Source organism: Oncorhynchus clarkii, chromosome 26 (assembly GCF_045791955.1).
Source record: "Oncorhynchus clarkii lewisi isolate Uvic-CL-2024 chromosome 26, UVic_Ocla_1.0, whole genome shotgun sequence".
Classification (NCBI taxonomy): domain Eukaryota; kingdom Metazoa; phylum Chordata; class Actinopteri; order Salmoniformes; family Salmonidae; genus Oncorhynchus; species Oncorhynchus clarkii.
In genome coordinates this window covers 25190281-25210845 of record NC_092172.1, presented here as the reverse complement: position 1 = coordinate 25210845, position 20565 = coordinate 25190281, and the positions used below count along the sequence as shown (strand labels likewise).

General features: G+C 44.2%; 2 protein-coding genes across 2 annotated transcripts; both read right to left on the bottom strand.

Moving 5' to 3' along the window:
* Nucleotides 1-3223: 3223 nt before the first annotated feature.
* LOC139384812 (growth arrest-specific protein 1-like) lies at nucleotides 3224-5968 on the bottom strand. Its single transcript, XM_071129707.1, has 2 exons — nucleotides 5781-5968; nucleotides 3224-5721 (listed from the first exon to the last, which is right to left on the bottom strand). Exon 2 carries the CDS (start codon nucleotides 5328-5330, stop codon nucleotides 4587-4589), a length of 744 nt encoding a protein of 247 aa, XP_070985808.1. The 5' UTR covers nucleotides 5331-5721; nucleotides 5781-5968; the 3' UTR covers nucleotides 3224-4586.
* Nucleotides 5969-7331: 1363 nt separating this feature from the next.
* Nucleotides 7332-14325, bottom strand: LOC139384772 (complexin-3-like). Its single transcript, XM_071129651.1, has 3 exons — nucleotides 13911-14325; nucleotides 9505-9592; nucleotides 7332-9213 (listed from the first exon to the last, which is right to left on the bottom strand). The coding sequence occupies exons 1-3, from the start codon at nucleotides 14066-14068 to the stop codon at nucleotides 8989-8991; spliced, it is 471 nt and encodes a 156-aa protein (XP_070985752.1). The 5' UTR covers nucleotides 14069-14325; the 3' UTR covers nucleotides 7332-8988.
* Between the last annotated feature and the right edge of the window lie 6240 nt (nucleotides 14326-20565).

The following is a 20565-nucleotide window of genomic DNA, read 5'->3' as shown; positions in this document are numbered from 1 at the left end:
GCACTCCACCAATCAGGCCTGAATGATAGAGTGGCCAGACAGAAGCCACTCTTCAGAAACAGGCACATGACAGCCCGCTTGGAGTTTGTCAAAAGGCACCTAAAGACTCTCAGACAATGAGAAACAAGATTCTCTGGTCTGATTAAACCAAGATTGAACTCTTTGAGCTGAATGCCAAGTGTCACGCCTGTCACCATTCCTACAGTGAAGCATGGTGGTGGCAGCATCGTGCTGTGGGGATGTTTTTCAGAGGCAGCCACTGGGAGTCTAGTCAGGATCGAGACAAATATGAACAGAGCAAAGTACAGAGAGATCCTTGATGAAAACCTGCTCCAGAATGAGCGCTTAGGACCTCAGACTGGGGTGAAGGTTCCTTCCAACAGAACAACGTCTCTAAGCACACAGCCAAAACAACGCAGGAGTGGCTTCGGGACAAGTCTCTGAATGTCCTTGTGTGGTCCAGCCAGAGCCCGGACTTGAACCTGATCGAACATTTCTGGAGAGACCTGAAAATAGCTGTGCAGCAACACTCCCCATACAACCTGACAGAGCTTGAGAGGATCTGCAGAGAAGAATGGGAGAAACTCCCCAAACACAGATGTGCCAAGCTTGTAGTGTCAAACCCAAGACTCAAGGCTGTAATCACTGCGGTAAGTGCATCAACAAAGTACTGAATAAATTATCTTAATACTTATGTAAATGTGATATTTCTGTTTTCTATTTTTAATAAATTAGCAACAATTTAAAAAATTGCTTTGTCAATATGGGATATTGTGTGTAGATTGATGAGGAAAAAACAATTTAATCTATTTTAGAATAAGGCTGTAACGTAACAAAATGTGGAAAAAGTAATGTGGTCTGAATACTTTTTTCCGAAGGCACTGTACTTGTAGTTCGGGTTGAAATGTAAAACTTGGTCAAATAACATTGTGGTCTGAGTGTAAGGTTTCATGGATGTCTTGGTGAGTCTGTCACTGCCTGTTGGAGGCCCACTGCTGTCTCGTGACCATGTAGTCACCATTTGGTTCCCTCTCCTGAGGACACAGCTGGCCCATTTCCATAACGTAAGGAGAGGAAGCCCTAATGTAGTCCAGAATAGCTGGGCGTGTAGAGGACTGGCAGGAGCACCAGTAGAGATGGAGGTATACTCTATAAGAGAATGCCAAAATGTTGAATAGTCAACCACTATGCCTTTTACCCCTCTGACCCCCTTACCAACCAACCACAGCCCTGTGGCATTGTGGGTTTAATTGGCCTCCATTTCAGTTCAGCTCCATCATGAGCACTTGTACCCTTTCCCCCTCTCCTGGGTCTCTATCAGCCTCTGTTGGTACTCCTAATGGGACGACGGTGGAGCTGTATTGACATCAGCTAAAGTTATAAAGGGGGGGTTAATCCGTAAGGAACTAAGGACCCCTCAACTTCCCAACCCCCAAACACACACACATCAACCATTCACTGTGGGTAGACTGCTATCATGAATAGAACATTGTACAGATGAGAGACAAAACTCTCCCCTAAATCCCTGTGTCACCCCCTCTCGTAGGCCTGGGGGCAGGCAGGGGTTTGTTTCAGAGAAACGTTGAATAAAGATAATTTAGAAAATGGGCTCCAGCACACTGCAGCCTCTGTAAATCCTCCCTCTGCCGTCCCCCACTCACCCCAAGGCTCCCCTGCTTCTGTTTGTTTTGATTTTGTTCCCAGAAGCTGAGTGGGGGATTTGAAGGAGGGTGAGGGTGAGTTAGAGTTGGACAACTTTGAGATGCATGGCGATGGTTAGACAGATTGGCTGAGCCAAGTTAGGAGGGTCTTACCTCAACTATACAGAATCCCTTTCCCTCCCTTCCGCTTCTAAATGCACTTTTTAACAATCTAAAGTCTGTTGAGAATTACATTATTTTCGAAACAAAATACTTGCTCGTAAGTAAGCATTTCGCTGTGAAGTCTACACATGTTATATTCTGTGCATGTGACCAATCAAATTTGATTTAGGTGAAGATGGGAAGGGGACGACTTGGTCAGTCTATTGTCAAAGGAACTATGAATTGAACACAGATTTCCTGTCATGACTTCAAATTCCACATCTTGACTCGTTCAAACTTAGATTACATAACACTTCCATACAGTTTGTTAAGGACCTGTAAATAAATAATTATTACTATGAGCTATTTGTGCCAAAGATTTATATTTACCTACTAACCTACCTAAAAGGTTATTAGCAGGATTTAGGAGATTAGTAGACACAGAAACACCCATTGCATTCTCACTGTGTTATAAAAATGATACATTCATTAATGTGCTATATTTCCATAGTTATTTCTCTGAAAAGGTCATTGATGACCAAGAGAACTGAGAAGCACTGTAAGGCAAAACGACCAAATGCACAATCCTGCATTCTCAAGAGTCGTGACTGACCTTTCAACACTGACGCAGAAAGTGCCATTTACACACAAGTAATTAGGTACAATTTACCTGGTAGTTTCCTAGACACAGTGTCAAAGGAAGCAGTAACTTAAACCTGAAATGTCTCAAAGAGCACAGAGAGTCCTGGCCTTCTCTTCCAAATAAGATGTATTGTGCAGCCAGACACTTAACATTCCTGCTTGGGTTTCAGTTACACTGGGCCTGATCCCTAAAGTATTACACAATGCTGGTATTATGAAGGGTACACAGCAGTCACACAGTTACTTTTCAGAAGCCACCGGAGGCATTCAATTAGATGCAATCACTCTGTTCTAAATACGTGTCTCTAAAATGTTTTTAGAAATTCCAGGGAAGATGGATGATATGAGAAGACAGTAGTGAGAGGTCCTGTTTTGTCTTTTCATGTAAAAGTTGCTATTGCCAGGACTACCAGAAATGCAAGTGTATCATTTCAAAGATCAACGCAGTAGACATTCAAACCGATTCAATGTCTGCTGGTCCTTTAGCTTTGCTTGGCAATGGCACATTTTCAGGCGACACGTGACTTTGGAGCCTGATCAAAAATGACATTTTTCCCTTATTGAACATTCCAGTCTTCTTCTCTAGTTCCAGCAGTTACATTTGCCTATACTTTAGGTCTGATAGTTTTGGTGATGTTTTATTTAGTTGGGGGTTGGGAAACATTCCTACTTTTGAATAACATACAGGATGTCAAATAAACAGTTGGACTTTTTGACTCACACTTAATCATTTTATTACATAAATTATTTTCCATATATAACAAGTACCCATTATTTCTTTCCACACTGGTTGAGATGACAAATCTACCTGCAGAATTGTTTCAAAAACATTGTTTTTGTACATGTAAACTACTGCCATATTATTCATGAGGTGTTGTATTGACTGCAAAGTCACAATGGACAAATTGGACACTAATTTCCAGCATTAATATATGACATATAAATGTAAAAGATAGATTCCTTATTTTATATATATATATATATATATATATAACATCAACATGACAGTTACATTTCCCTATGAACCAGCATCTACCCAACAAGGTGAAATAAAAAATAAATGACATTGACGATCATGACAAAAACAAAGATTAGTTTAGAAAAACTTCAAGTGACATCTTGTAAAGATAATGACAAGACACGGGAAGGATTAGCTTCATTAAAAAATAATGGAATAACTTCTTAGCCTAGATATTTAGCAAGAAGGGAAAAAGCTAACTGTCAAGCATGTTTCTGTCCTGGAAAGGAACCCATTACACTTTATATGAAATGAATAATAAATTAAACTAGGCCTATTAACAAGTAGCTTATGTACTGCTGTTCATAGTAATAAACTGGTATTTCTTATTTTTTTCTGAGAAAAAACACTAGTGCCTCTTCTTTTGTCCATAGAAGTCTATCATAAGCCCACATTCATCTTGTGAGAGGCCAGTCTATAAGGAGAAGGGTGACTTCTTGCTTTCAATAAAGAAAGGGGGTCCCTAAAGGGGGAGAGTGGGGGACATTTTAAATAAAACTATCAAGAGTGGGGGATGTGTCATGGGGGGTAGGGGGCTGCTGGAGAGGCACTTCAGTTAATTTAACTAGGCCTACTTGATTCTAAACCCTTGTCTGTTCACTGGCAGTTCCCCACAAATATTTGAAGTGTGATGGCTACAACAATGCAGAGGCCCCTAAAATAGAGAGGAAAGCAAACAGAAACTGGACTGGTCCAATGTTTATCTTAAGTCTTAATAAAGCCACACTCCAAGGACCATTGACAAATAGGCACAAGAGTTTAAAAGGTAGCCCAGAAGTAATGGATGCAATGCCCAATGAGGAGTATTGTTACAATGAAGTCAAGTTTGGTTCATTTCTCCTTAAACAATCACTTTATGGATCTTTACACTCCAGAACAGTTTCGACCTAGGATATTCCATGAGTAGCCTAGGCCTAATTTGCTAATTGAATTGGTGGTCTGAATGTCCTGTCCATCATTGTGTCCCAGATTAAGGCATCACATCAAAATATGAAAAATCCATTAGGCCCATAGGAGATTACTAGGAGCACATAGTATTCCACTACACCAAACCCACGTGCTCATTAGATTGGACCCATCCCTGTCACAACAACAGGTCACTTTCAACAGACCACATTCATTTCTCAATAGAATATCCGAGTGATGCATAATAAGGCCATATAGCTCGACAACTGCGGGGAACTAGAATTTGAGTCAGGAGGACATATCTCCTCTGTTTTCGATTCATAGTCTTCATCCTCATACATATCGTCCATATCTGCCTGGTCTAAAATAACACTGTGGTCTCCAATCTGGCAAAGTTTGCTCATGTTCTCCTTGACTACCTCACAGAACGGTCTTTCCACCCCGTCGCACACACACTGGTTTAGTAGCATGCCATTTGGGATGAATAGCATCTGTTGTATTGTGGCCTTGCACCTGGACGAGCATTTCCTGCCATTGAAGAGTTGCCCACAGTAAGACAAGTAGGCTGTCAGGGAGGAGTGGCAGCCGGTGTCCTCCTCACAGCGTTGACGGGCTTCTGTGCATCCTATCCCCCCCCCGTCGCCAGGATACCTCCGGGGGAGGCATGGCTCAATCGCCCGCTTTGCATCCCTACACTCCATGTCCTGACCACAGTCACACCTCTCGAGGTAAGGGCCATTGCGGGTGTGATTCAGTCTTATCAACGCGTTGATACAGTGGCTGGGGCATTGCCTCCTGGTGCCTCTGATGTTTCCTTCACAGGCGGCTAGATACTGGCTGTATGCAAGCTCACAGTCTGCCTCCTCATGGCATCGGAGCAGGGCTTGCCAACATATTAACTGGGCATCTAGCGCCAACAGCACCGATGAGAAGAGCGCCAGAGCGCTGCACCAACTGTTCATGCTGGAGAGAGCTCTAGTTCGACGATGCGCACATTTTCCTCCAGTTAGTGCGGGACAGCCAAGTCTTTGATGAATTTAAAACGTAATGTAACTAATAAACCCATTTAGTATGAGGCGTTTATGGTTCAAACATAAATGTGTTTAGTGGTCCTAGCTACAAACCTAAAGATGTCCCTCTGTCTCTCCAATACACGCTTGACAGTTGTGGAATAACAGTCTGTTTTATGAGTGTGAATGAATCCAGTCTGGAACGGATGAGTAAAAATGTTGAAATCCTTTGCGTTGATTCAGCTACCATACAAAGCAACAATATCCTCCGCAAAACTGTCACAGTCGTGTCAGTAAAAAAGGAACAAAAAGTGACCATATGCGCTGTCCAAAGTTCGGACACCTACTATCCACATTTCATGCCCTCGTTTGAAAGCATAACGCTGTCCAAAGTTCGGACACCTACTATCCACATTTCATGCCCTCGTTTGAAATCATAACTCTTTTTACTCCTGTTTTCAAAATACTTCCAACTTTCTTGGCTTTAAAAAACGTTCATATTTTCCGTGTTCGGTATTCCATACTATGTTGGTTGAATTCATTAGGACTGCCTCTTCTCACTGTCGCATTTTCTCCCGCTATGTGTCTTTGTCCCCCTCTTGCAGTTACGCTTCACGCTTCGTTAATCTTTTCCCCGCAACACCCCTCCTTTTCCAGAAAAAGAAAGGATAGTTTTCCTTCCCCCTCTCCCATTTACAATCCTGGTCAACGATTGGTCGTCATTGATGAGTTTGTGGGACTCATTTCTATAGCAACGTAGTTTTTGGCAATCTGCTCGTCATACAGGAAAAATAAAATGTTTATACATTTAATGAAACTCACGACCTGTGTGGTCCCCTTTACAAAACACGTCAACGTTTGGGGAGGTAGTGAGTGTGGCGCGCACACAAGCCCCCTAGCAGTCGACAGAAAGCATTCCATTGCTAGAAACTCACATCTGCACCCACTGCTCCAATTTTAAGTGCAGAAAAAACAAATCTGTTCCTTTTTAACGATAACTCGAGGAGGGAAACCTCTATGAAAACCGTCGCACAGTGAGGGTTTCACTTAAAGTTCTACTAATTGTCGCCCTGTTCACTCTCCCTCTCGCTCTTCTTTCTAGTGAGTTTTTAAGCCCTGATTGATAGAAGAGAATGGAAGAGAATAGTATTTTCTGGCCCGTTTCACCCCAATTGTGTCAGATTGGCCATGCAGTGGCACAGTGTCTTTCTAGGCTGAAGATTGTTCACGCCCTGCGCCTATCAATAGAGGTGGGTTTCAGCATCAATATATTTTACACCTCTCCCCTTTCACACCGCACTTGAAAACTACCAATAGCTCAGGCTTCTCTGCTATTCAAATGCTAACTAACGTGTTTTGAAAAAAGCGATTGGAAAAACCCGTAGCGAAACCCGGGCTGTCTAGAAATGTCACAAAGCAGTTGCTGGCTGGCTTCTATCTGAAAAACACTGTACACTTTTGCAAAGAGCCTTTGATTCTGCCAGATGGCTGAGCTTATTATCAGACTTTACTGGAAGGTAAAGTTGCCACTAATAATGGTTAGAATAAAAAAATAATAACATCATTATAAAGGTTAACTTTAAGAACGTGGTTATAACAATGGTTATAACAACTGTGACATAATCATTTGGCCTATCAGTATTGTAATGATAATAATTTCATGATAATAAACCTTGATCTGATATGGGGCTAATATGGATTTTGAATTAAATTCTGTTAGTCATTAATTCAACATTAATCAACAAACATTCCGATGAGGTATTTTTGTCTCCACCTAGTGTTCAGGGCATTAGGTTTTGGTTTTATAGCCTCAAACGATGGCTACTGTAAATTATATGTTAGAAATCTTCCGTCCTGGAGTTTCTGACCAGATGGTCAGACAGGCTGGAAAACAAATGGAGAAACATGAAGCATACATCATAAAAATCTGTTTATTATGCTTTCAACAGTCAGTCAAAAATCAATACGGTTCATACAGCACTGAACAACAAAGATGATGTAAAAGAAGCAAAGAATGGACAGGAAACAGAAACATCGTGAACAACACGTCTCTTCCTGAAATATCATCATGAGATCAACCTGAATCACCCCATAGGGTGACTGGAAATGAAAGAAGCTCTTGTTGTTGGCTTTAAAGTACCACTGCAGGTCACACATCAATACAGCGAGATATGTATAGGTGATCAGGCTCTGTAAGACTTGAGTAAGAATTCATTATATTCACACTTGTTTGTTTTGCTTCATGGAACTGACAAGAAAGCACAAAGTAGCTATCACATAAAACAAGCGACTAAGGCATGTTCACCATCCTTTCTTCAAATGCTATTACTGTAATGTCACGAAAGGACTGTTCAACTATTACAAGACATGAACCACTGCATTTAATATATACTGTATATTACTAAATAAGGTTGACAAACCCCTCTCCCGCTCTCACCTGCGTCTTTACTTAGTGATACAACAACAATTCAGACAAATACCAAGTACTCTATGTTCATATATGTTCATAGTATTGTGTACTTATTAAACACTATGACCAGCACTCAGCCAAAGGATGACATTTTCAAAGACAGCACTTGACATATCATAGCAGCTAAACGACACCAAACCACCGGCACAAAACAGCACTGAGATGGAGAGGTCAGGGGTCAATATGAGGACAGGTTAAAGGCCAAATTTGAAAGGTTAGATGGGTTGGCATTACATAGGACGAGCTGTCTCTTAACAAGGCCCCAACTAGTTAATGACCATAGACTAGATGGACTACAGAACAGGCTAACTGCAAATACACTTACACCTGCAATAGATATAACAGACACTTGGTTTGTAATGTACTGAATGTGGTCCCAAGACAAGAACGTTTGATTTAGTCTCACACTTAATATGACTAGTTGATATACTTTGTGCCATTGTCTAAATGGTTTTCTGCAAAGGGTCTTTGGCATAAGACTATTACTCTGATTCCCCCACAGCTTAGACAGTGTTTACAATGATTCCCCCACAGCTTAGACAGTGTTTACAATGATTCCCCCACAGCTTAGACAGTGTTTACTCTGTTTCCCCCACAGCTTAGACAGTGTTTACTCTGATTCCCCCACAGCTTAGACAGTGTTTACTCTGTTTCCCCCACAGCTTAGACAGTGTTTACTCTGTTTCCCCCACAGCTTAGACAGTGTTTACAATGATTCCCCCACAGCTTAGACAGTGTTTACAATGATTCCCCCACAGCTTAGATTGTGTTTACAATGATTCCCCCACAGCTTAGACAGTGTTTACTCTGTTTCCCCCACAGCTTAGACAGTGTTTACTCTGATTCCACCACAGTTTAGACAGTGTTTACTCTGATTCCCCCACAGCTTAGACAGTGTTTACTCTGATTCCCCCACAGCTTAGACAGAGTTTACTCTGATTCCTTGGCCAGAAGCTGCTGCAGTATGTTTGTGTGTGTGAGGCAATGTTGACTGTATGTGTGTGTATTCAAAGTAACATGACTATCAACGTTTGTACATGATCATAGATCACATGATATCTTACATAGATCCTTTGTTGTACAGATAAAGAGAGTAAGGGAGGGAGAGAGAGAGAGCAGGAATTCAGTCAACCAGCCAGATCACATGAGATTGCACTTCTCAGCGGACTGTTTGAGGTCTTCCAGTGTGGCCTGGGCCTTGTCCTTCAGCTGGTCCATGTCCACATTCTGGATGTTGGTCAGATGGCCCAGGACAGACGTTTTGGATTCCTCCTCCTTGTTGTCGTCAGCGATCATCTTGGCTAGCTCTGTGGGCAGCTCCACGTCATCCCCCGCCTGCTGGATCTGAGTGTCATCCAGCTCATTCTGGGTCGCACACACACACACACACACACACACACACACACACACACACACACACACACACACACACACACACACAGGCCAGTGGGAGAGGGTGTAGGGAGCGAGGGCAAAGGAAAGGGAGAGGAATTAGATGATTGAGACATAGGGAGAAAAGAAAGAGAGTACAAACAGAGCACATTTGGATGGTGTTTTTGCTTCAAGGACACAACCTAGATCTGACCCTGTAAAACTGCAATAACATGTAGTAAGAAAATGCTTGAATCAAATATGCAGAATCAGTAATGGATGTACCTTTGGCAGTCTGTATTTGTCCCGGAAGTGACTTCTAACTGTTGCCCGCTCAGCTTTCTTCTGCGCAAAACTAGCATCTCGTTCCTGCCTGGGGAAAACCAGAGAGAAAAGGGTTAACAACGGCTGAAATAGTGTCGCTGCATGTAATCACACAAACACACACACACACATAACGTCTGCAAAGGTGGTATAATCTCGAGTCCTTACTCAAGTTGATGCTTCATAACAAAATCCTCCTTCATTCCACCTCCATAATTCGACTGAAGGATTAAGGATTTAACAGCAATAGTGGCGATGTGAGGACAGATGCTATAATGATCATTTAATTCATCCATAAGGCTTTTTGTAATGTCAACATGTCACGGTCTTTAGTATGGAACGTTGTTAGATTTGTTTGTAATGTGATGTATCACAAATGCACAAATTCATTGGTTACTATTAACCACATAGCTCGGCCATCGCAGTTAGAGTGTTGGGCCAGTAATGAAAAGGTCGCTGCTTCGAATACCTGAGCCGATAAGGTGAAAAATCTGCCGATGTGCCCTTGAGCAAAGCACTTAACCCTAATTTGCTCCAGGACGCCATACTACTATGGCAGACCCTGTAAACAACACATTTCACTGCTTCTATCTGGTGTATGTGACAATATTAGATTTTTATACCACTGTGGATCTCTTAGTGAGGGCTGAAAGAAAATAACACAGGGAGCCCTCTGCTGAGCTGCTCTCTGACTCAAGAGTCTAGGCCATCAGAAGGTGGACAAGCAGCAGTAACACCTGGGGGTAGAGGAGGAGGGAGGGAGGCAGGGAGAGGGAGAACGACAGAGAGAGAGGCTGTGCTCTTGCAGTGAGACCCAGATGCAGTCTACTGCCGGTCCACTGCTCTACTGGGGAATTATATTCAGACTTCTACGATATAGAGCGGTATTGACTCACTGACTGACTAGCACTCATTTACTTCTACAGCTGCAACTTAGTGAACCCACAGAAACCTAGGATCACACCCCTCTACAGAACTCTACACCCTCTCAACCCAGAGCCTAGGACAACACCACTCTACAGAACTCTACACCCTCTCAACCCAGAGCCTAGGACGACACCACTCTACAGAACTCTACACCCTTCCAACACAGAGCGTAGGACAACACCACTCTACAGAACTCTACACCCTCTCAACCCAGAGCCTAGGACGACACCACTCTACAGAACTCTACACCCTTCCAACCCAGAACCTAGGACAACACCACTCTACAGAACTATACACCCTCCCAACCCAGAGCCTAGGACAACACCACTCTACAAAACTCTACACCCTTCCAACACAGAGCGTAGGACAACACCACTCTACAGAACTCTACACCCTCCCAACCCAGAACCTAGGACAACACCACTCTACAGAACTATACACCCTCCCAACCCAGAGCCTAGGACGACACCACTCTACAGAACTATACACCCTCCCAACCCAGAGCCTAGGACGACACCACTCTACACCCTCCCAACCCAGAGCCTAGGACGACACCACTCTACAGAACTCTAAACCGTCTGAACTCAGAACCTAGGATTACTCCACTCCAGAACACTGACTGACTAGCACACCTCATTTTACAGCTGCCAAACCAGTGAATATACACAACCTTGGATCACCTCACTCTACAGCACACCCAGACACCACAACACCCCATCACCATGTCCTCTGCCCTACACCACCATACAAATATCATCATACTGCAAGTCTTATGTTGAGGTAAATCAGATATTTATACTTCACCACCACGTACAGCAATACTGCAATACTACCTATTTGGTAACTCCAGCAGAGGGCAGACAAGAGACAGTTTGTGTTATCCATGGTAGCCCTCTTAGTATTACTCAAATAATCTTGGTCCCTAACTTTCCAATAATCAGATTAAAACAATCACTGAAAATGTGAAAATGTGATATAAACACCTGAATAGGATTTAACTCTTTCAAAAGACAAGACTAGACCTACACCTCGCACCAAACATTCCGAAGTAGACTCCATGAACCAAGGTGACCTATGTGATCATGCCAACAGTGTGGTCTGAATTACAGCATGACATCATAATGCATTCATACAATACTGTAAACAATGGCATGATACATGTGGATAGCCAATGACAAGGCCATATCCCTATCATTCAGGGGATACAGGGCCAGCCCTGGGCATAAGCAACATAGGTGGTCGCCTCTTGTTATGTCAGTCACTGACAGTCACTCAATTAGCCCATGTCAGCTAATATGTTTTAGATTGGTAAATTAGTCAACCTAGCTATCTAAACTTGTAGTAATCATGGCCGAATTACCAACCTGGCACGAAGGGCCTGACCTCCAGGGGGCCCCAATTGATTTTGTTAGACACTCTCATTCAGATATCATATAAATAATTAATGGAAAAATGGGGGACAATTCATGGCAAAATTCATGCCCCCCCCAACCAAATCTCGCCTTGGTCCCCCAAAAGGCTAGGGCTGGCCCTGAGAGGATATAAACTGAGTGTACAAAACATCAAGAACATCTTCCTAATATTGAGTTGCACCCCCTTTTGCCCTCAGAACAGCCTCAATGTGTCGGGGCTTGGACTCTACAAGGTACCGAAAGCGTTCCACAGGGATGCTTCCCACAGTTGGCTGGATGTCCTTTTGGTGGTGGACCATTGTTGATACACACAGGAAACTGTTGAACGTGAAAAACCCAGCAGCGTTGCAGTTCTTGACACAAACTGGTGCGCCTGGCACCTACTACCATACCCCGTTCAAAGGCACTTAAATATTTGGTTATTCCCTTTCACCCTCTGAATGGCACACATACACAATCCATGTCTCAGTTGTCTCAAGACTTAAACATCCTTCTTTAACCAGTCTCCTCCCCTTCATCTACACTGATTGAAGTAGATTTAACAAGTCACATCAATAAGGGATCATAGCTTTCAGTCTATGTCATGGAAAGAACAGGTGTTCTTAATGTTCTGTTCACTTAGTGTATATTCACAGTGGCATTACTGTTATCTTGCCCACTGTGAATGAACATGAGCATGTAAACCACCACACAGCAGCACATAAACCAGCGCTTTGTGAGAGCCAATGGTAGAGCACCTGATGGCACTGAGATGACGAGTCTTGTGCCTTCTCCTCTCAAGGACATCATATAACCAGAGGATGTCATTGTGACTCCTGTGCCTGATAACATGATTATATATGACATGCCACTGCAAACAACCTCATTCCAACAACCCTATACTTCTTGGATTATACAGAGCACTGACACCAGACTTTGTGCTATGATCTATTGTATGGCGGTAGCCACATTATAATAACTCACCTCCTCTGAAACCCAGTGTAATGTATGATGGTATGGGATTGAGGTCAAAGTGGGCTGTGGGCTGAGGGGAGTCAGTGGATGCTCCACCATGTCTGACATGTCAACAGTAAACAGGCTGTTTGTCCTGGAGCCTGGAGCCATGTGACCTTAAGTCAGGGTAGTGCTCTGTAGTAAAACACATTTCCTTTTAATGAAGTATACCTTTCATATAGATGCAGGTGTGTGTGGAGGCACTGCACATGATCAGACACATTTATTATTATTTTTGTATTTATTTTTTTCCAGATCTATGAGCTTTTGTAGAGTCATCTGTTTCAAACCTTGAGGACATCTTCTCCTCTCACACAGGAGGATTTGGAGTAAAGTCAATTCAATTATCAGATGTTTTATGATGTGGACAGAGGACAGTCTATGGCAATGGGTTTCTATGTTATACCCAGATAAAAATACATTTCAAGATCAGAGATACTCACATCAGACTCATTTATTCTGTTGAGGTGTCTACTCTTTGTGAACAAAATGAAGATGGAGGTCGAGATCACAGGGACATGCAAGAAATGTGGAAAACTATTTGGAGAGCTCATTGAGGATGATATTCAATACATTTTTAGATAAATTGGACATAAAAGTAACTGAATTCATGTTCTAGAATGAATCTAAGGACACGTATCAACCTGAAGCATTAGTATATGCCTATTGGGAAACGAGCCGTTTTACAGTATAATTGGGCATTAAACTCACTGTGATTACTGACACATTTTTGTTTCTGGATTAGGCTATAGCAAGAATTCCAAAGGAAAACCGTCCTATATAGCCTAATTTTTGAAACCTTAAAGAAAACTCATGTATCGAGTGTAGCAGCTGTGTGGTGGTGAGCTCAAGAGCCCGCCGTGGATCCCACTGAAGCGTAAAATAGTGCATGGCGCACTGGGGCTTGTAAAGGCACGCGCTCAGCAGCGTCTTTACATTGGACATCACACAGAATAAACGCCGCTTTATAGTACGCAACCCTTTCAAAATACATAGGCTATTCAAATGGATCGATAAACGTGGGTTTGTTCTTACTTTTCCTCCTCTAACTGTTGTTGATATTGTTCAAATTCCTCCTGGGTCATTCCTGCCGCTGCGGCTTCCGATTTCTCTCCTTCGGGCTTTTCCTCAGTCAAACCCCCGGTCAAGTTCTTCACATGCCCTCCCACCATTTGTTTCACCATAAAAGCCATCTTTCTGCCTCTTTAGAGTCAGTTAACCGACCGGGTCAGAACGTGGACCTTTGATGCGCTCTTGATGAAAGCTGAGTAAATCAATGGATATCCACCGAAGTGTCTCAAAAATATATGGAAAAAGCCAATACAGTCATCTAAATGTTTTACTCTCGACACTCCGTCGTGCACCGCAGTGAGCGATTGAGAATAGACGCGTTTCAGCACAAGTGCCAATGGACAGCTCCGCGTTGAGTGGGGAGGTTAGCAAGAGAGGACGTGGCTGCACAAATATCTGAGCCAACAAGTTTTACTCTCAACTCTACCAATCGTGTTTTTTTCCTAACCCAACCTCCACTCCCTTTGCCCAATCCCACGGATCGCTGGATTACGAATGCGCTTTCATGACGCAACCTAGCACCACACGTGGGTTCCGGTGATTCGCCTTCTTATTATAACTCACTATTGAGTATGACAGGCACTCCTCACGTTCACAACGGACTCCGGCAGAGACAGACACACGTGACGAGTGAACTACCGTGTCTACTAGTTGTTTTGTATGGTTTTGATGCCAGTGCGTCTTTGGGGTCATTTTGTGCGCTTTTTTGTTGTTGTGAAAATCCAAGGTTTCCGAACGCACTTATGTCATAAACTCAGCAAAACTGTGTTTATTTTCAGCAAACTTAACATGTGTAAATATTTGTATGAACATAACAAGATTCAACAACTGAGACATAAACTGAACAAGTTCCACAGACATGTGACTAACAGAAATGGAATAATGTGTCCCTGAACAAAGGGGGGTTCAAAATCAAAAGTAACAGTCAGTATCTGGTGTGGCCACCAGCTGCATTAAGTATTGCAGTGCATCTCCTCCTCATGGACTGCACCATGTTTGCCAGTTCTTGCTGTGAGATGTTACCCCACTCTTCCACCAAGGCACCTGCAGGTTCCCGGACATTTTGGGGGGGAATGGCCCTAGCCCTTACCCTCCGATCCAACAGGTCCCAGACTTGCTCAACGGGATTGAGATCTGAGCTCTTCGCTGGCCATAGCAGAACACTGACATTCCTGTCTTGGAGGAAATCACGCACAGAACAAGCAGTACGGCTGGTGGCATTGTCATGCTGGAGGGTCATGTCAGGATGAGCCTGCAGGAAGGGTACCACATGAGGGAGGAGGATGTCTTCACTGTAATGCACAGCATTGAGATTGCCTGCAATGACAACAAGCTCAGTCCGATGATGCTGTGACACACAGCCCCAGACCATGACAGACCCTCCACCTCCAAATCTAACCCCCTCCAGAGTACAGGCCTCGGTGTAAGGCTCATTCCTTCGGCGATAAACACGAATCCGACCATCACCCCTGGTGAGACAAAACCGCGACTCGTCAGTGAAGAGCACTTTTTTCCAGTCCTGTCTGGTCCAGCGATGGTGGGTTTGTGGCAACTCGGACAGTTGTGGGTACTGTCACGTTCTGACCTTAGTTCCTTTGTTTTGTCTTTTATTTTAGTATAGTCAGGGCGTGAGTTGGGTGGGTTGTCTATGTTAGTTTGTCTATGATTTTCTATTTCTGTGTTTGGCCTGGTATGGTTCTCAATCATAGGCAGCTGTCAATCGTTGTCCCTGATTGAGAACCATATTTAGGTAGCCTGTTTTCCATTGTGTTTTGTGGGTGGTTATTTTCTGTTTAGTGTTGTGTTGCACCTTACAGGACTGTTCGTTGGATGTTTATTGTTTTGTTTTCAGTGTTCATTAAAATATTTAAAATATGGACACTTACCATGCTGCACCTTGGTCCTCCTCTCTATCTCCAGATGACAACCGTTACACGTGGTCTGCCACTGCGAGGACGAATCAGCTGTCCATCATGTCTCCCTGTAGCTCTGTCTTATGCGTCTCACAGTACGGACATTGCAATTTATTGCCCTGGCCACATCTGCAGTCCTCATGCCTCCTTGCAGCATGCCTAAGGCACGTTCACGCAGATGAGCAGGGACCCTGGGCATCTTTCTTTTGGTGTTTTTCAGAGTCAGTAGAAAGGCCACTTTAGTGTCCTAAGTTTTCATAACCGTGACCTTATTTGCCTACCATCTGTAAGCTGTTAGTGTCTTAACAACCATTCCATGGGTGCATGTTCATTAATTGTTTATGGTTCATTGAACAAGCATGGGAAACAGTGTTTAAATCCTTTACAATGAAGATCTGTGAAGTTATTTGGATTTTTACAAATTATCTTTGAAAGACAGGGTCCTGAAAAAAAAAACGATCCTATTTCGAGTTATACATCACTTATGATTTATTTTGCGTCATTTGTCCTGTGTAGTATAGTCTAATACTATTTTTATTAAAATATTTATGTGGATGAAGGAATATTATCTGTTTTCCACTGAGTGCACATAAACATGTGTCTCATATGATGAGGGCACGACAAAATCTATTCCCGCTCAGGAGACTGAAAAGATTTGGCATGGGTCCTCAGATCCTCAAAAGGTTCTACAGCTGCACCATAGAGAGCATCCTGACTGGTATGGAAACTACAGGCACTACAGAGGGTGGTGCAAACGGCCCAGTACATCACTGGGGCCAAGCTTCCTGCTATCCAGGACCTCTATACAAGGAGGTGTCAGAGGAAGGCCTTAAAAATGGTCAAAGACTCCAGCCACCCTAGTCATCAAATCAAATCCAATTTTATTTGTCACATACACATGGTTAGCAGATGTTAATGCGAGTGTAGCGAAATGCTTGTGCTTCTAGTTCCGACAATGCAGTAATAACCAACAAGTAATCTAACTAACAATTCCAAAACTACTACCTTATACACACAAGTGTAAAGGAATGAAGAATATGTACATAAAGATATATGAATGAGTGATGGTACAGAGCGGCATAGGCAAGATGCAGTAGATGGTATCGAGTACAGTATATACATATGAGATGAGTATGTAAACAAAGTGGCATAGTTTAAAGTGGCTAGTGATACATGTATTACATAAAGATGCAGTAGATGATATAGAGTACAGTATATACGTATACATATGAGATAAATAATGTAGGGTATGTAAACATTATATTAAGTAGCATTGTTTAAAGTGGCTAGTGATATATTTTACATCAATTCCCATCAATTCCCATTATTAAAGTGGCTGGAGTTGAGTCAATGTGTTGGCAGCAGCCACTCAATGTTAGTGGTGGCTGTTTAACAGTCTGATGGCCTTGAGATAGAAGCTGTTTTTCAGTCTCTCGGTCCCAGCTTTGATGCACCTGTACTGACCTCGCCTTCTGGATGATAGCGGGGTGAACAGGCAGTGGCTCGGGTGGTTGTTGTCCTTGATGATCTTTATGGCCTTCCTGTGACATTGGGTGGTGTAGGTGTCCTGGAGGGCAGGTGGTTTGCACCCGGTGATGCGTTGTGCAGACCTCACTACCCTCTGGAGAGCCTTATGGTTGTGGGCGGAGCAGTTGCCGTACCAGGCGGTGATACAGCCCGACAGGATGCTCTCGATTGTGCATCTGTAGAAGTTTGTGAGTGCTTTTGGTCACAAGCCAAATTTCTTCAGCCTCCTGAGGTTGAAGAGGCGCTGCTGCGCCTTCTTCACAACGCTGTCTGTGTGGGTGAACCAATTCAGTTTGTGATGTGTACGCCGAGGAACTTAAAACTTACTACCCTCTCCACTACTGTCCCATCAATGTGGATAGGGGGGTGCTCCCTCTGCTGTTTCCTGAAGTCCACAATCATCTCCTTAGTTTTGTTGACGTTGAGTGTGAGGTTATTTTCCTGACACCACACTCCGAGGGCCCTCACCTCCTCCCTGTAGGCCGTCTCGTCGTTGTTGGTAATCAAGCCTACCACTGTTGTGTCGTCCGCAAACTTGATGATTGAGTTGGAGGCGTGCGTGGCCACGCAGTCGTGGGTAAACAGGGAGTACAGGAGAGGGCTGAGAACGCACCCTTGTGGGGCGCCAGTGTTGAGGATCAGCGGGGTGGAGATGTTGTTACCTACCCTCATCATAGACTGTTCTCATTGCAACCGCACGGCAAGCGGTACTGGAGCGCAATGTCTAGGTCCAAGAGGCTTCTAAACAGCTTCTACCCCCAAGCCATAAGACTACTGAACATCTAATCAAATGGCTACACAGACTATTTGCATTGCCCCCTGCCCCCCGACTCTGTACCGTAACCCCCTGTATATAGCCTCGCTATTGTTATTTTACTGCTGCTCTTTAATTACTTGTAACTTTTATCTCTTATTCTTATCCACATTTTTTTTAAACTGCATTGTTGGTTAGGGGCTTGTAAGTAAGCATTTCACTGTAAGGTCTTCACCACTCTAAGGTCTACACCTAAAATGTGATTTGATTTGATATGCAGTGGGGGTGGGCAGTTGTCTGCTGCTCAGGGAAAGAGAGAGCAAAAGAGAGAGAAAGAGAGCGAGAGAGAGAGAGCAGCTCCTGCAGGCATACTGGTGTGTAATTGCATTTGAAAGGAATTTGCACAAACCTCAATAAACAGTTGTCCATGCCCCCCGCCAGGTCATTAACCTATATCCATACACCACAGTACAGAAAAAGAGAATGGTGTTACAAATTCATGAGACCAATTAGAGATCAGAATGGGTCCTTTTTCTAGGCCTACGTGTGTTTGTAGGCCTCTACTGTAGGGGTCGTCATTAAGACAATATTATTTAAATATTTGGTTACAGATCCTGTCTTTCTCTTTCTCTCTCTTCTTGTCACGCCCTGACCTTAGTTATCTTTGTTTTCTTTATTATTTGGTTAGGTCAGGGTGTGACAAGGGTGGTTGGTTTAGTTTTTGTATTGTCTATGGGGTTTTGTATGTTTATGGGGTTTTACTAGTCTAGGGGTTAATATGTCTATGGTTGCCTAGATTGGTTCTCAATCAGAGGCAGCTGTTTATCGTGGTCTCTGATTGGTAGCCATATTCCTTGGTTATTTTGTGGGTTGTTATTCTATGTTTAGTTGCCTGTTCTGCACTAGCCATATTGCTTCACGGTTCGTTTTGTTGTTTTGTTTAGTTCTGTTCAGTTCTGTTCAGTGTTCTCTCTTTAATTAAAGAGTTATGTTCGCTTACCACGCTGCGCCTTGGTCTCCTCTTTATGACGACCGTGACAGAACAACCCACCATAAAAGGACCAAGCAGCATGAAAAGTTTGATGGAGCAGACAGCACGGACATGGGACGAAATACTGGACGGTAAAGGATCCTGGACGTGGGAGGAAATACTGGCAGGAGAGGATCGCCTACCATGGAGGCAGGTGGAGATAGTACGGGAGGAATGGCGACGATATGAGGGTACACGGCTAGCACGGAAGCCTGAGAGGCAGCGCCAATAATTGTTTTGGGGGGGTACACGAGGAGATTGCATGAGTCAGATCGGAGACCTGAGCCAACTCCTCGTGCATACTGGTTGAGCGTGTTACTGGTCAGGCACAGTGTTATGCGTTGGAGCGCACGGTGTCTCCAGTGCTCTATTCTAGGCTGGTGCACTCTATTCCAGCTCCTCGCACTGGCCGGGCTAGAATGGGCATCCAGTCAGGAAGGAGTGTGCCGGCTCCTGGTCTCCAGTGTACCTCCTTGGACCAGGATATCCTGCGCCGGCTTTGTGTACTGTGTCTCCGGTGAGTCTACACAGCCCAGTACGTCCTGAGCCAGTGCCCTGCATTTGCAGGACAAAAATAAGTATCCAGCCAGGACGGGTTGTAATAGCTCTACACTCCAGACCTCCAGTACGCCTCCACAGTCCAGTACGCCCTGTTCCTCCTCCCTGCACTCGCCCTTAGGTGCGTGTCTCCAGCCTGGTACCACCAGTTCCGGCACCACGCACCAAGCCTCCAGTGCGCCTCGGCAGTCCAGAGCGTCCGGCGACAGTACCCAGTACAGAGCGTCCGGCGACATTACCCAGTCCAGAGCGTCCTGCGATAGTACCCAGTCCAGAGCGTCCGGCGACTGTACCCAGTCCAGAGTGTCCGGCGACAGTTCACAGACCGGAACCTCCAACGACGGGCCACAGTCCGGAACCTCCAACGACGGGCCCCGGTCCGGAACCTCCAACGACGGTCCCTGGTCCGGGGTCTCCAGCGACGGTCCCCGGTCCTGGGTCTCCAGCGACGGTCCCCAGTCCAGAACATCCGGCGATGATCCACGCAGCGACGGTCCCCAGCCCGGGGCCTACGGCGAGGATCCGCAGTCCAGAGCCTCAGACGATGATCCACGGGTCAGTGATACAAAAGCGGACTCAGAGTAAAGAAGGGGGGGCGGCGTCCAGAACCAAAGCCGCCACCAAGGTTAGATGCCCACCCAGACCCTCCCATATAGGTTTAGGTTTGCGGCCGGGTGTCTGCACCTTTGGGAGGGGGTACTGTCACGCCCTGACCTTAGTTATCTTTGTTTTCTTTATTATTTGGTTAGGTCAGGGTGTGACAAGGGTGGTTTGTCGTTTTTGCATTGTCTATGGGTTTTTATATGTTTATGGGGGTTTTCTAGTCTAGGGGTTTAT